Genomic DNA, 16,696 nt, shown 5'->3' with positions numbered 1-16,696 from the left:
ATGGAAAAACACAGGCACTTTTTTTTTAAACATTGGTTCTTAAGCATTGTCATACAAGCAGCATGATCACAGCCCCGGATCCCTTTATTGCGTGAAATAATATATTATCCTTTTTAATAAATCAGTTAAGTTATGGTTCCCCATTGTCTGCATCACTGACAAACTGAACTTCCGAGGCTTGTGTAAAGCTGACAAATCAAGATATTCTCAGTCAAGAAAAAAAAAAGTCCCCTAAAACTGTTTTTATCTAGTATCTAAGAAATAACAAATACGGCAAGTCCAGCAAAGATTTACCTGGGCCTGTATGTTAATATCGCCTTCTTCACATTCTTTCTTGTATTTCCTCGGGAGCGTCTCCACTTCACGGATGGCGTCGATAGTGACTTGCTGAGGTAGCACCTCGAACAAAGATGTTAGATACATAATTATGGATTTCTTGTCAGGGAGCTGAACAGCAACATCTAAAAGTGGAAGAAAATAAAGATCAGCTTAAATTAGATGTCCAGAATATGTGAACTGCTCAATAGTAGATATAAAATAAAGATCCTTAGTACCCATAAACAATATAATTGTATAATCTTTGCAAGACCTTAGCTCTCAGTAAGTTTCTATTTCATATAATAATAGATGAGCCAAAGGCAAAGACAGTTTCTTATTTTTGTTCAGTATCCCATTTCTTAAAATTCTTCCCTCAAGGCTTCCCCCAAATGCTCAATGATAAGCTACCATTTAAGATAACAGTAGATTTTATTCACATTATGAAACTAAGCACTAGAATTCAATCCCGCAACATTTATAACTAAAGTGTTCATATCATATACAAGAAGCTTGTATAAAAATGCAATTAAGTTAAATAAAACAAATACTGAATTGTTAGCTAAGAACTCTATTTTCCTAAAACTTAAAATCTTATGCTGGCATCAAATAATGGTGCTGTAATGATGTGATTAAATTTCCTCTAAAAGGATCCTACAAATTATTAATTACAAAAGTACAAATAACTATGCAATAAAATGATTGCACCATATTTCAAAGGGAAAAACACTCCTCAATTCTCATAATTTTGTCAAAAAAAAACACCCCATCCTTCAAGTATTCAAATTTGTAAAGTAAAATCAAAGTTGAAATTAAACACTGAACAATACCTTCAGGATCTAAGAGCTTTTCGATTCCCAGATAAGTCTGAGCCTTGCTGAAGGCATGTTCAAGTCTCTCAATGGGGGACATTTTGACAACTCTATCCCAGTTGAAAAGATCAGGTCTGAAAACAGCATGCAAATAAAAGGCAATGAAAGCAGAACGTTGACATGAACTGAACACTGTTATAATCTATTTCACTCTTTAGATTTTTTTGTTTGTGAATTTAAAAAGTTTAATTTTGGATCCCAAAGATTTGTCATATCTATAACATTTTTAAGTAACTTATAAATACGAAAGCCAGATAAAACATTCTAGAGTTCTTGCATCAGTTAAATATGCCTATTAAATTTTCTGGAGTAACCACTACAAGACTAGAAATGGTATATAATATCTTCCAAATAGTAAAAGAAAAAAAGAGGGGGGAGGAGAAGAAACCTATTAATTAATATAAGACAAGAAAAAAGAAGATACAAAGAGAAAAATAAAAAGCTCAAAATAATTATTAAAAAAAGAAAAATGAACCTAAGTACATCAATTATTACAAATAATGTTAATGGACTGATTCTCTTATCGAAAGACAAAGGTTAGCAGAGTAGATATTCCAGCTTTAATCTGTTCACAAGATATTCCTGAAACAAAGGCCCCGACAGCATTTCCTCCAGTCACCCCCTGCACATTACTACTGGCTAGTATTTCATTTCTATCTAGATTTTCTCTTAATCCCACAAATTGGACATTACTATTTCTTTGATTTACCCAAAAGTTGATCCTTATTTATTTTTTTATACTCTATCTGTTCTTGCACCTTAGACACACCTACTTTCTGGATGTGTGCCACCCCCACTCCCACCCCAGATGCCCCTCTGACTTAACTCCTGTTACTCCCCCTACTCATGCCACTGCACCCACTGACCTCTCCTCTTGCCAGACATGCTTCTTTTCAGCGTGTTTACCATTTCTATATGTTATACAGCTTACGTTTTCTTTTTTTTTTCATAATTAGGCTTGTTGTTACTCTTTTTATTATCTGCCTCCTTCTACTTGAAAATAAACTCTAAGAGGACAAGGTTTTTTGCCTGTTTTATTCTCTGCTATCAACCCTGTGCCTAACATGGAGAAAGTACTACAAACATACTTGTTGAGTCAATCAAGTAATGCATTGCAAGATATTTGGCAAACATTGTTTTCTGACTACGTCTCTTAACCAACTAGGAACAGAAGGTAACCTCATTAAACTGATCAAGTGAAAAAAGACTGGGTGTGCAGGTTCTTTAACCAGATGAAAAGTCTATCACATAAAGCTATAGCAAATATCATATAATAAAGCAGCGGTTCCGATGGCTTTAAGCGACCCCTGTGTTTTGGTCGTTCGACCTCCGCCGGGGTCGCGACCCACAGGTTGAGAACCACTGTAATAAAGCATTAAAACCATTCCTTTCCTTATGAAAAACAAATATCCTGCTCATTATCACCAATTCAAATCAATATTGTATTGAATGGCTATGCACAAATGAAGAAAAAAGAAGGGATAGGAGAGGAGAGGAGAGGAGAGGAGAGGAGAGGAGAGGAGAGGAGAGGAGAGGAGAGGAGAGGAGAGGAGAGGAGAGGAGAGGAGAGAGGAAAGGACTATTATAATTCATGGACAGTCTACAAAACACATTTTTAGAATCTACAGAAACAGATTTACAATTTGTAAAAATTTTAACAAGTTCCTAGATCTAACATGTAGAGATGTCAATTATATTTTTATATATCAGCAAAGAATATACAGGAAAACAAAATCTAAGATAATAAATAATGTGAAATAGAAATAAAACATATAACAAATTAACCTTTCACATTTCAATCCTTGATGCATCTGAAATCTATTTGTGGGAACGATGAGGTGAGGATCCAGTTCAGGTATTTACACATGGGGAACCAGTGGGTATACCATCTATTAATCTGCACTATCAGCTCAGTGAACTATCAGGATGAAGCTATTTCTGAGCCCTTTATTCTGTTAGGCCTAAGTATTAAAAAACTGCTATTGTTAGATGTCAAAAGTAATCAAATCTTGTTCATTTCATGTGGTTCTGCCTATAATTAAATTAGTGTATTTATGTAAGGCCCTACATAGTGTTAATGTAGCTTCATAATTAGGTTTGGTTTCTCTGTGAGAAGTTCTTCAGCCTGGTTCTTCTTCTTCTTCTCGAGTGTACTGGCTCTTCTTGGGCCTTTGGTCTTTCCTATAATTAGCCTCTTTTTACAAGTTTCATGGAAAAAATCATTTTTTATATTCAATTTAGATTGCACTGAAATTACAGATTTTTCTTTTTGGTATAAGGAGAAATACTGGCACAATTCTTTGCATATATTACTGGTTAGTGCTGAGTGAGTGGGATCGAACTATGTGAACTATTTTACATTTTTCACCTTATAAATATGTACAAGAAACCAGGGCTATCGCACTGTGCCATTTCAGTCCTACAGAATAAAGACCTGTTTCTTCCATGATATTTCTTTTCTTAACGTTTTGGTAGGATGTGTGCAGAGAGGAGGGGCTTTGGGAAGAAGCTGAGGGAGGGAGGGAGAAAGGGGACACAAATCTGGGAAGCCCGTGTCTAAGCAGAGCCACGTCTCACTTATGCCAGTGGAGCAGGGCATTGAAGGCGAGCCCGTCCGTCCAGCTCGTGGTGAAGTTCAGGACGTTGACCTGGCTGTACGGCCTGGTGGACTGGCGCACCCAGCTCAGCAGGATCTTCTCGCTGTTGGTCTGCTGCAGGTCTGACATGACATCCTTCATGACATCTTTCACCTGTGTAAGACAAACCACGCCCGCCTTTCAGCTACCACAGGCACTGGAATCCAGCCCCCGAATGAGCAATAGCACATTAATTAACCATGTGGATCAGGTCATCGGTATCAAATTTCCCTTTAAACACCAAAAAGATAAGCATATTTTAAACAGTGACTATTTTAAGGTACTAGGATTTAGAGGTGATTTTTACCTCACCTTTTACACTGCTGTATTTTCTGTCTTAAGTAATGCTTACATTAGGTTTCATTACAATAAACATTACTTTCATTGTCACTAAGAAGGTAATATTTTAATACCATGCATTTATAAAGAACTTTTAAGAGAAGGAAAACTCGGTTTTAATTTCCTATAAAAGATGAGGATGCAAGGAGGAACTTTAGACTGAATATGAAATCAAAGAATGGTGTCTTTCCCAGTAATAATCAAGAACTAACATTTCACATTATTATTCTAAAGTAATACATGTACTTTAAGGAGGTGCTCAAAGAATGATGTAGATATATCAGAAGGACATAAGAATTGATTTAAGGGGGATCATTGGGCCAAATCTAGGATAATTAAAGCATCAAAATAAATAATAGCAAAAAAATCACTTAATTACATAATAATAATCCCTGAGTGTACACTGAGTGTACAATGAATGAATAAGTATACAGATAAATACAGACAGATAAGCAAGAGACAAAGGAATGCTCTTTCTTATAAGTAGAAAACCAATTAATAAAATGTAGAAGGAATAAGAAATGAGAAAATCACTATTTGCTAAGTAAGCATTATAGACATAACTGATCAGACAAGAGTTATGAATAGATCTTAAAACTAATGGACAAAGATTTGATAAGTGGCTGAATATTTACACAGTCTAAAAGTATATCTCACAAAATATTTTCTAATAAAAGAGGGCAGCCACATTTCAAGGAAGACACCTGCAGATACCACATGACCCTAACGATGGTCGTTAACCCTGCGGGAAGAAACCCAGTGGACAGTCTGTGCCTTCTGGGGGGGGGCGCACTAAGAAGGACTCCATGTCACTTGTGTGGCATTCCAGCCCCAAATGAATTACCTGGATCTGTCTTGGGAAAATATCAGCCAAACCCACATGAAGGGACATTCTACAAAATAACTGTCTCATACTCTTCAAAAATGTCAACATCATAAAACACAAAGACAGAGACTCAGAAACTATTCCAGATAAAAGAAGATAAATGAGACATGATAAATAAATTCAAAATATTAATGATAGTATACTTTTTATATTATGATAATATATTATGGTTATGTAAGAGAATTCCTTGTTTTTAGGAGAACAATTTTTTTAGATAATACACACTGGAGTATTTAGGCAAAAAGAAAAAGAAAGTGAGAACACAGACAACAAAACATTTGGAAAATCTGAGTCAAAGGCATCTGGGAAGTCTTTGAGCTACTTTTGCAACTTTTTTGGTAAGTCTGAATTTCTTTCGTTCAATATTTAAAAAGATACTTTTTTTTCTGTGCCAGGAAAACAGAGCAGTTTGTCCGTCTCTTCCATTCCAAATAGTTAAGAGTTGAATTGTGTCCCCCACAAAATCCATATGTTTAAGTCCTAACCCCCCCATGCCTTATAATGCGACTGTATTTGAAGGTGAATAAGGTGAACTGAGATCATGGGGGGTGACCTTCATCCTGTGTGACTAGTATCTTGGCAAAGACTAGGACATGAACACACACAGAGGGAAGACCACATGGGGACAAAGGGAAAATGGGACCTTCTACACGGCAAGGAGAGAGGGTCCAGAGAAAGAAAAACCAAGCTTGCTGACAGCTTGATCTCAGATTGGTAGCCTCCAGCACCGTGAGAAAATCATTTCAGCTGCTGAGGCTGCCCAGTCTGAGGGACTCTGTGACGCCCACACACCAACGGCTCATTTCCCGTCCCTACTACCCACCTGCCAGTGCAGAATGATACTCCAGAGCAGCCCCAGCGTCAGCTTGGGGTTCCCGTCCACGATGTCGGTGCCTCCTATGTTCACCAGCTCCACCTGACGCCGCAAACAAAAGAAACACCGTGTGAGACGATTTACCCACAGACAACCGCCGGGCTGGGGAGCAACCCACGTGAATGGTAAGAGAAGTTTCATTTTCGAGAACTGGGAGAACCTAAATCTCAAAAATGTTCTTTTTTATAACATTTTATAAAACACTAGACGAATCAAAGGGTCACAGAATGTGCCACGAGTCCTTCGCGCATAGACAAGGTTCAAAGCTGCACGTAAGAAAGACGTTTCCGAAAATCAGTTGATGCCAATGCACAGAGCTGGTGGCGGGTTTCACGGATCAGCACTCCCGGTGGCACCAAAGAACCCCACAAGTCACAGGGCGGACTTACACTGTTCTGATGTAAAACCTGCAGCACCCTGTTGACATTATTTAAAGCGTGTACCCTTGTGGAACCACGTTCCTTTGGCTGGAAAACAAAACACAAAATCAAATGAGACAGCCCCTCCCCCTCCTGACAAAAAAATGGCACTGAGATGGACAGAGAAGAGGGGCCTGGCATGGAGAGCCCCCATGTGCCAGGAGCCCTGGCTGGCTTCTCAGGTCACGTGGCGGCCAGCGTTGACAGAGGGAGAACCCCCTCCCCCACACTACAGCGTCTTAAAGCAGTGGTTCTCTTGCCTGCCTGCACACTGAACCCTCCTAGGGAGTCTCCGAGAACACCAATGCCTCAGTCTGACCTGACCCCCAAAGACTGTGACTTAGTGAGTCTAGGGTGCAGCCTGTGTTTGGAACTTTTAGAATTCCCTGGTGATTCTAATATGCAAACAAGTTTGGGGACAAAGTTTCTTTTCTCTACATAAGTCCGGATGCAGAAAGATTTAGAAAGTCGTGTCACCTCCCCACTACACTAGTGTGGACAGAAGAAGGAGATTCAGAGGTGCTATCCAGGTTCCAGATAGCATGACAGGGGCCCCTTGGGCAGGCAGGAACTGCCACCTGGGGAAAGTGATCTGGGTGGCTTTTTTCTGGCCAGGGAATCATATCTGAGAGAGGGATCAGCCGCCTCTCTACCCACCATCTGGAAGGCAAAAGGGAGAGTATAACACTACACTTGGGCTAGAAAGGAATTCGTCTTGGGGACTGCGTCTCTATACCTTTTATAGTAATTCTACCTCTAGTGTTAAAGTTTGCATTTACACATGCTTCCTCTTCATCGGCAGAGTTCTTTCTACGTGAGTCTACTGGACCTCGCCCATAAAATAACAGAGTGGGATTAGATGGGGAAATAAACACAAACACTGAGAAGTTGAATAAAAAAATAAATGCCATAGTTTTTTTAACAATCTTGCTTTAATAATTGTTAAATAACATTGAACTGTGTCTCTATACGCTCTACTATTCAAAATATTATGCCTTCTCTACAGAATCATTCTTCTTCATAGTGGACTGTCTGAGAGCAATATATTTAAGGTAATTTTATCTTTAATAAACATGGAGCCCCAACCTGAAAGTCACAGTATTGCCCTATCATAGAATTCATTAAAACGCTTCTTTTTTAAACATTCATATTTCAATTTCTGCATTTTAATTAACCCCAAGAATCACTAATGCTCAGAGACAGACAATCCATTAGCCTCGTTCTCTAAGACGATGCTTCTCACCAGTGATGTTCCTGTGAGGCCTTCCAGAAGATCCAATAGTTTCCTGCCATCTTTGAGGTCTGTGAACATATCACTGACGGGTGGTTTTCCACTCTAGAAAAGAAACCGTAAACTATCAGTGAATTCAGCAGCAAACATTCCACATATGCCTGGCAAACAAATGAATGGTTTTATTATTTCTAATTAAAAATTTCCCAGCTGATCAGTTGACTATTCAGGTTTGCCTTGTCTAAAAAGAACAAACACCAATACCGAGAACTTGGATATCTAATTACAAATGTTTTAGGCGGAAGGATTTAAACCGCATTATTTCTTAGAAAGGGAGCAGACAGAGCTGCGATTAATGTCAATGTGCCTTGACAAGAGTATATATTCCTGAGAAGGAATAATAAAAAGATGCCGTAAAAATATAAATGGGGATAAAACACACGGGTGCAGAGGCCAATGAAAAGGAAACGGAGCCTTATTCCATCACTGCACTTGACTTTCATGGTATGGTCATGTCTTTCTGCACTTCCATTATGGGAGCATTAATTTCAACGCTCGACAGTAATTTCAGCTTTCAGATGCTAGGCCTATATTTCTAGCTATTAATTTCTGAATGATTCAGACACTTGGGGCTCTGTGAGACTATAGAATAGAATTCTTAAACTCTCACACTCTCATCCCTGACTGAGAAATAGCATCAGCTTCTACTGTAAACAGACTCTCGTGTCTGCAGCCAGAAGACCCCAGCTGTCCCTGTCCTGTCTGTGTATGCCTTCCGAGGGGTTGTATACAGCAGGGTGACTACCACACAGAAAATCGGGAAGCCCACTTTTAATCCCAGTTTGACCATTAATTTGCTGGTAAGCCCAAGTTAGCTATTTAACCTCTTTCTAAATGCTGGGTATAGTAAAGATCAAATAATTTATATGATGTAAAAATGTCCAGAAAACTATGAAGCCCAATGTCAAAAATATTGCATCATTCTGTTGTATAAAATTACTCCCTCTAACAGGAAATCTCCACAGAGAAGAATAGTCCTAGCTCCTTTCAATAATACAGATATTTTATAACCAATAATTATGTTACCCTCTTCCCTTGTCATTTTAAGAAACATACACCTAAAATCATACTAAGCAAAATTTTACTCTGAGCTAGAAATGGACAAGGAAGGGAGCCATCTTGAGGTTTCCTGAAACTTCATATTTATTCCTTTAATCCTCTCCTCTTGATCCACTACAGTTTTAAGTGTAATGTATAGTCAACCAATGATTTCTAGCATGTAACTTTCCTGTAGTCCAAATATCTTAAGTGAAGGGAAGCCTGGGAAAGTTTTCAGCACAGCGGCAGTCAAGAAAAAACTGTGACTCATCCGTATCTGAAACAAAGCTGCTTTTCTCTTCCCAGTTGCCATTTTCATGAGTAGGGCTAGGGTCAGGGACACAGGGATTATCTCCACTGATCACAATAACAAACAGATTTGCACGATGCAGAAGACACAGTCCAGAGACAGAAGTACTTCAAAGGCAGAGCAAGAAGTTTCTTGCACAGTAAAGACTTCCTTTCTGCTCTCAGTAAAAGCAAAGGGCAGAAGTGGCCCTGTCACCCACTGCCTCTTACCTTCCCCCTTTCTCCACCAACTAAGGTATATTGCAGCAACATGCCACCAGATAACCAGACTCCCTTTCAGGGACTGTCGAACAACCCTGGCCTTAGAGGCAAGAGACAAGAATAGAGGTCAAGTTCATGAGAGAAACGAATAAGGCAATCTAAGTACAGAGAGGACCTTAGAAAATGATGATGATAAAGGCAGCTGAGTACCATCTGGGAAGCATTTAAACCCTTCTCAAAGTCACTACCCATTTATAAACAAAATAGTATAAGACAGCATAATATAAAATAAAATACGTGTAAGCATTTGTCCATATTGCAACTAATTATGAATGTCTGATGATAACTTCACTGTAGACAAAAAAAGTTTCTTACCTGCCATGTAACTTTGGGCAAGTTACTTGGCCTCTTTGTGTCTATTTGCTCATCTATTAAAAGCTAAGATGACAGATATTCAATAAATAGTGGATATATGATCATTCATCTCACAAACATAACTTTAGTATTTCTGCTGTCATAAAGGTGCCATCACTTTTCAACGAGGTCTGGAAAGATGGATAAAACAATCAAACACATCTTCATCCCAAGAAGGAATGGAAAAGCTGCTCTGGCCCCAAGGGCACCGTAGTGTCAGTTCATTGAGAAAGACCTTCCAGATCCTGAGTTCACTCAGTGGCAGCACAAAGGGAGACATCCCATTCAAAAACAATGAGTGTGCTGATACAAGAACGCCTGGGCTTTAGGTGTGCTCCATGGGATGGAATAATTCAGTAGCGAGTTTGCTGCCTCCTTAGGCTCCACTGCTGCTCAGTAGTGAGGTAAGAGGCATTAGTTAAGAGGTAGCAGGCCTGACCTGTGGTGGCGCAGTGGATAAAGTGTCGACCTAGGAACGCTGAGGTCGCCAGTTCAAAACCCTGGGTTTGCCTGGCCAAGGCACATATGAGAGATGATGCTTTCTGCTCCTCTCCCTTCTCTCTCTCTCTCTCTCTCTCTCTGTGTGTGTGTGTGTGTCTCTCTCTCTCTAGAAAAACTGAATAAAGTTAAAAAAAAAGAGGTAGCATTAACTTTTCTGGATGGAACACTCTTTTCATTTCTCTCTCATCCAGTTCATTCATTCATTTACTGAGCAACAAATTCTGAGACAGGTTCCCTGTGGAGCCTTCTGTTGAAACAAAGATGACTGAGACACAGTCCGGTGTTTCTAGAAGTCACTCACTCATGCAAGGGAAACCAATGGCTTTATTTTCTTTGCAAACAAACCTACAGTAATAATAATTCTTTATTTCATCTCAACATTTCAGATAAATACTGAAGGCAATCAATAAGAAATGTTTTGTGCTGCGTTCCCTTCTCTGAACACTGTCCCACCCCACCCCCAGTGATGGTGCTATCGGGGTGTATGCCCATCGGGTCCCCTCAGAAGGGCCATGGGCACCTGCAGAACGGCCAAAGGGGAGAAAACACAGCCTGTGCACCCCCTCCCTGCCAGAGTGAAGGAAGGTCCCGGGGCTCACACAAATCCAAGACCATGGTTCAAAATTACACCAAAAAACACAGCCACACTCATCACACATACGGCCAACCAATACAAAAGACTACATATCCTTGACAAAATCTAGGGATGGCCGGCTATAGAGGGAGAGAACCAGCCTGCGCCAAATGGCATGTTCTACCTACAACGGGGAGCATGACGCCTGTAGGTGTGGTGACTCAGTGACGTGTGCCCTGCAGCAGGTTGGAACACTTCTCTTGTACAAGTCCAGAGAGGACCTAGGTTAAGCACTGCCGGCCAGGTGGTCGGCCTCACCTGAAACTACTCCACCCTGTTGTAATGGGAAAGCAGCCACAGACACTACATAAACAAGGTGGGCGGAACGACGGCCGCGTTCCAATAAAACCGTATTTGTGGACTCTGAAATGTGAATTCCATATAATGTTCGTCTATCACGAAATAATATTCTTCTTTTGATTTCTGGCAACCATTTAAAAGTGTACAAACCGTTCTTAGCTCGTGGGCCACAGCAGAACAGAGAGCAGAGATGGGAAATGCTCTTCAACATAGCAATAGTAATCACTTAGATACATTCTAAGAGATTTTTGGAGATTTCGATGTGTTATTTACTTATATTATTTGTTCCTTAATAATGGTATTTTACTGTCAGGAAACCGAGACATAAAGGTGACATGCCAACTGAGTGTGCTAAACTGTGTCTGAAATTATGAGGGCATGGACTGTCACACACAGGAAAGGAAATATTTAATCAGCTGGAGGGGAACAGAGGGAGTTATATTTAATGACCTCCCCAAGAGGGTAACAAGACATATGTGTGTCCCATTGAGATGAACTGAGTGGGGACCACATTTCCCAGCATGCCACTTCCCCACACATCTGGTGCTTTCATAGCACAGACTCTGAACACGGGCGCCACCCCGGGAAACAGCTTGGAGATGTCAGATGTCACTATTTAATAAAAATAAAAACATTCTTCCTGACAGTTCACCTCTTATTTAGATTTTTAATTCTCTGCAAAGACATATTTGCAGAGACTTCTCTGACAGAGAGAATACAGTTGGATAATTTAATCAGACAAATATTTGTGCATGGCCCTGCATAAATGCCAAGTTCAGGTCATCCTCCCCATTCACTAGAGAGGGATTCCATGGTTTTCCAGTAAACACAAAGTAGTACAAATGTACAATCTTGAACTTGGGAGGGCAGATAAGCCTTGGGTCGCATTTAATCTTTAAAAAAAAATCAAAAAGGCAACATGGTATGTAAGTCCAGAAGACAGAAGGTGACCAGTTCTGGTGGACCCCTCTTCTCATCCCCTTTCTCCCCTAAACTTCTCTGCACTCTCTGAGAGCCAGTTCTAACACCACCACTTTGAAAAGTGAGACCAGCATGAATACCTGCAGCTGTGACACTGAAGCTTCTGGCTTTAAAAGTGTCAGAGAGCAGGAGCAAACTGCCATCACAACGCATGCGGAGCAGCCGGGGTCTGCGGGAGGGCAGGGGCTGCAAATACACATGACGTGTACATGTGATGGTACAACAGCAGGAAGGGAGGCTGACGCCCATCACACCTGGAGAAGCAGCGCGTTCTAAAGGCTCGGGGTGACAGCTGGTGTTCAGTCCCAGCTAACGGTGGCCATATGGGAATTCGTTAGGACTTCGGGAGGTTTTTTTGTTTGTTTGTTTGTTTGTTTTGTATTTTTCTGAAGCTAGAAACGGGAAGAAACAGTCAGACAGACTCCCGCTTGCGCCCGACCGGGATCCACCCGGCACGCTCACCAGGGGCGACGCTCTGCCCACCAGGGGGCGATGCTCTGCCCCTCCGGGGCATCGCTTTGTTGCGACCAGAGCCACTCCAGCGCGTGGGACAGAGGCCAAGGAGCCATCCCCAGTGCCCGGGCCATCTTTGCTCCAATGGAGCCCTGGCTGCGGGAGGGGAAGAGAGAGACAGAGAGGAAGGAGAGGGGGAGGGGTGGAGAAGCAGATGGGCGCTTCTCCTGTGTGCCCTGGCCAAGAATCGAACCCGGGACCTCTGCACGCCAGGCCGACGCTCTACCACTGAGCCAACTGGCCAGGGCCAGGATTTCGGAAGTTTTTTAAAGAAGGTGGAAATCTGAATGTGTATGTGTCATCTCCTGATGTTTGTAATTTCCTAAAACACTGTGCCATCCACATACATCTTGTTTACAGGGATCCCAGATCACAGAGAGTGGCTGATTAGCAATCTCTGCATAGGACATGTCCACATACAGGTGAAGTATAAGATTAATCAACAGTGCATCCTCTGAGGACTCAAGCTCTGTCATACACATACTATCCACGGACTAAGGAACATGACCGAATACAAAAATACCAGCAAGTCACTATACTTGCTCAGCCCAAAAAACAAAGGATTCATGCCAGATTACTTCCCTTTCTCTCACACCCCACTTCTCAGTTCTACTCCCAAAAACACATTCTCCTCGCCATCAATCACTCAAGGCCACACCTCCAGTACCAGGCTAACCATCAGTCACTCCAGGCCACGCCTCCAGTACCAGGCTAACCATCAGTCACTCCAGGCCACGCCTCCAGTACCAGGCTAACCATCAGTCACTCCAGGCCACGCCTCCAGTACCAGGCTAACCATCAGTCACTCCAGGCCACGCCTCCAGTATCAGGCTAACCATCAGTCACTCCAGGACACGCCTCCAGTGCCAGGCTAACTGATTTCTTCTTCATCAGAGCCAGAATAAGTCTAATTTTAAGGTGCAGATCAATCATGCCACGTCTTATTTTTTAACCTGAACATATAATGGATTCCCATTATAAGCCAAGATAATCCAAACTTCAAACTAAAAATCCTCTGCGATCTGGTCCCTGCCCTCTCTCTAACCTGAAACTCTACTATTCACCCCCTTCAATACTCCCAAACCATAATTACTTCCATCATAGGTCAAGTTTTTCAGTAACAACAGTAGCAGTAGTAATAGGAATAAAAGTCTGTAAAAGAGTAAATAAGAAAATAAAAATTAAAAAGTACAGTTCTAAATTCTTAAAAGAGTGAAGAGCTAATTCTTGCTATCAACAGCAGAGGTGGACTGGGGTTTGAACTTTCCCTTTGGGAGAGTGATCAACGCCATGTCTGAGGGGTGCAATATGACATTAACCAACCAGGCTGGCAAATGCAGGTCTTGCCTTCAAGGGACTCAGGATCTAATCAGATATAAACAGAACCAGCACCAACAAAGCATGGTGAGCACATTAAGGAGGACTTGTGAACTAGCTGGGTTCTGTGACCCTGTACTAAGTAACAGAACCAGTACAGAGAGATAGAACTTGTCCTATGATTTACCCAATCCCATGATAAGTATTCAAGTTATAACTATATATGATAAAAAGTACAAGGATAAGTTTTTAAATGCTTTCACATCTAACATGTTGAATGATGATATCTTACAAACAAATAATAAATTTGAGCCTTTGACACTATTTGGCTATTCTGCTGTTTATTTATTCTCTGTTTTTAAAACAGGATTCAAGGCAATCTATGCAATTCAATTACCATCCCCACAATTTATGACATATCTACATATACATACATATATATCATATATACCATATTGTATTTGCATTATTCCCAGATCAACTTGAGATTAATGTGATGCCTCTGATCAATTGAAAAATTATGCCCCAACATCGATAACATATTCTAAGTTTTATAATCTCTCTCTCTCTCTCTTTGCGTAATTTTTTTTTTTGCAAGGGTTTGGTTATTTTAAAGAATTAAAAAGAAAGAAGAAATTTGAAAGAGGGAAACAAAAGAAACAAATGGCTCCGGTGATCACACTAATATCACAGGACCTACAGGGTAATGACCTGTGCAGTGTTCACACAGGCATCCAATCAATGAATGTGTATATACACATATTCATGTGTAATGACTCCATGAGTGTAACAATTACAGCACACTGTAGAACACAAGCTAGACCAAATAATGTCTTTCAGAGCAGCAGGAGTCCCACAAGTAACAGAACTTTTACCTTGATTTTGGTAAACAAAGTCACTGAGATAGGGTTCATAAAATTGCAATGATAAGGACACATATGTGGGGCTCATATATCCGGCTGCCAGAGGCAGGGCAACTTGTGGACTCCATAGACAAATGGCTATGCAAGGGTTGTTGGCTGAATAAACCCCAACTCCACTGGCACATGAGGCGAGAACTGTAGGTAGACTCAGTGGACAACACAGCTCATTGCATATATGCACAACTGGCAGAGCAGTGTGCATGTTTATGAAAGCAGTTCCTCAAAAGATAGGAATTGTTCAGGAATATGGAATGCATTTTAGTTTGCCTTTGAGAGGTACTGGTGAATAGAACAAACTTCTTAAGGAACCACTTGAATGATCATGGTAAACCCAGTGTGTAGCCCTCATGCTCGTATCTCTGCTGGAAATGCTATTTATTGCCACACAAAAAGCCTGTGCTGTCTCCTTCACAACACTAAAGAGAGGCTACATATCTTGTCCTACTTCTATTTTGGTGACCACTGACTTTTTTTTTTCTTCTTCTTCTTTTCCAAGTGAGAGGAGGGGTGATAGAGAAACAGGCTCCAGCATGTGCCTGACCAGAATCCACCCTGCAATCCCATCTGGGACTAATGCTCTGCCCATCTGGGGCCATGCTTACAACAGAGCTATTTTTAGTGCCTGAGGGGGAGGTTCCACAGAGCCATCCTCAGCACTTGGCAGATGCACTTGAACCTATTGGGCCATGGCTGCAGGAGGGGAAGAGAGAGAGAGAGAGAGAGAGAGAGAGAGAGAGAGAAGAGAGCAGGAGGCATTGAGAAGCAGGTGGTCACTTCTCCTGTGTGCCCTGACCAAGAATCAAACCAGGGGTATCCATATGCTAGGCTAATGCTCTATCACTTAGCCAACTGGCCAGAGCCAAGCATCGACTTCTAATACAGAAAAAGCAGAAAATGAGAGGACACTAAAAGCAATGTCCCACTGTGCAAAAGAAATACTTTCAAATAGCTCTTCCCATTGGAATTTATAAAAAAAGAAAAAAAAAGAATACTCCAGATTTCATCTATTATGTTCTATCAATTTACATTTTGCGTTTGGAATAGTAACTAAATAAAAACTTGGCTCACCTTTACCTTGGAGAGGGGCAAAGCACCTATTGGCCCACACTAAAGTTCAGCATTTTTCGGTTTGCATATTCTCTAACTATCTTTTCTGTGTTTAACCTTGTCTGAGACTCGCCTCACCAAAGTGATAAAAGAGCTTCGGCAATCTGTACATCTCAGCTCCGCCAGATGAGAACCTCTAAAAGTCCTCCAAAGAAAATGTAGGCTTAAAGTCAGAACACATTTCCCAACAGTGGAGCAAGAAAGCCCTCGCTGCCTCCCCCAGGAGACCGGCCCTTTAACAAACCAAAGGCTCTTCAAATTAGACGAGAAAAGAACACTCATGCTTTACCCACCAGACAATGGAATGAAGTGGGCTTACTGAGCCGATGCTTTCTTAGTTTAAAATATACGTGTATTTTAAAACATGGACAAGAGTGTGGTGGTTACTGGAGGTGAGGAGGGGAAAGGAAGGGGTGGGGGGAGAGGAGGGACACAAAGAAAACCAGATAGAAGGTGACGGAAGACAACTGACTTTGGGTGATGGGTATGTAACATAATCAAATGTCAAAATAAACTGGAGATGTTTTCTCTGAACCTATGTACTCTGATTTATCAATGTCACCCTATTAAAATTAATAAAAAATAAAATAAAAATAAAATATAGTATAGCACAGACCAGAGATACCACAAGTAGGGGTACCCGATAGGGTTTTAGTTGAACATTCTTAAATAATTATAATCTTCCATAATGTTTCACAATAATGCCTGTCTGTTTCTTAGCAATATGAGGCAAGTAATTATGATCAAGTGTGTCTCATAGCTAGAGGAATAAAAACTAAGCAACCTGAAGAAATTGGCTAATATTTTGCCAGAGGTCATAAATAAA

The 16,696-nt window shown here is 40.9% G+C and overlaps 1 protein-coding gene across 6 annotated transcripts in view; it reads right to left on the bottom strand.

Moving 5' to 3' along the window:
• UTRN (utrophin) overlaps positions 1-16,696 on the bottom strand; it is a 510,071-nt gene that overhangs the window by 373,846 nt on the left and 119,529 nt on the right. For all 6 annotated transcript variants that reach the window (XM_066248060.1, XM_066248061.1, XM_066248058.1 and 3 more), the window contains 6 exons: positions 7,585-7,677; positions 6,312-6,389; positions 5,872-5,964; positions 3,765-3,937; positions 1,146-1,261; positions 295-461 (listed from right to left, as the gene is read on the bottom strand). In XM_066248060.1, coding sequence (XP_066104157.1) covers positions 295-461; positions 1,146-1,261; positions 3,765-3,937; positions 5,872-5,964; positions 6,312-6,389; positions 7,585-7,677 — 720 coding nt within the window. The remainder of the gene's footprint in view (positions 1-294; positions 462-1,145; positions 1,262-3,764; positions 3,938-5,871; positions 5,965-6,311; positions 6,390-7,584; positions 7,678-16,696) is intronic.

The sequence above is a fragment of the Saccopteryx bilineata genome, chromosome 12, assembly GCF_036850765.1.
Source record: "Saccopteryx bilineata isolate mSacBil1 chromosome 12, mSacBil1_pri_phased_curated, whole genome shotgun sequence".
NCBI lineage: Eukaryota > Metazoa > Chordata > Mammalia > Chiroptera > Emballonuridae > Saccopteryx > Saccopteryx bilineata.
The sequence above is the reverse complement of the archived record's forward strand: the minus strand, read 5'-3'. Positions and strand labels throughout refer to the sequence as shown.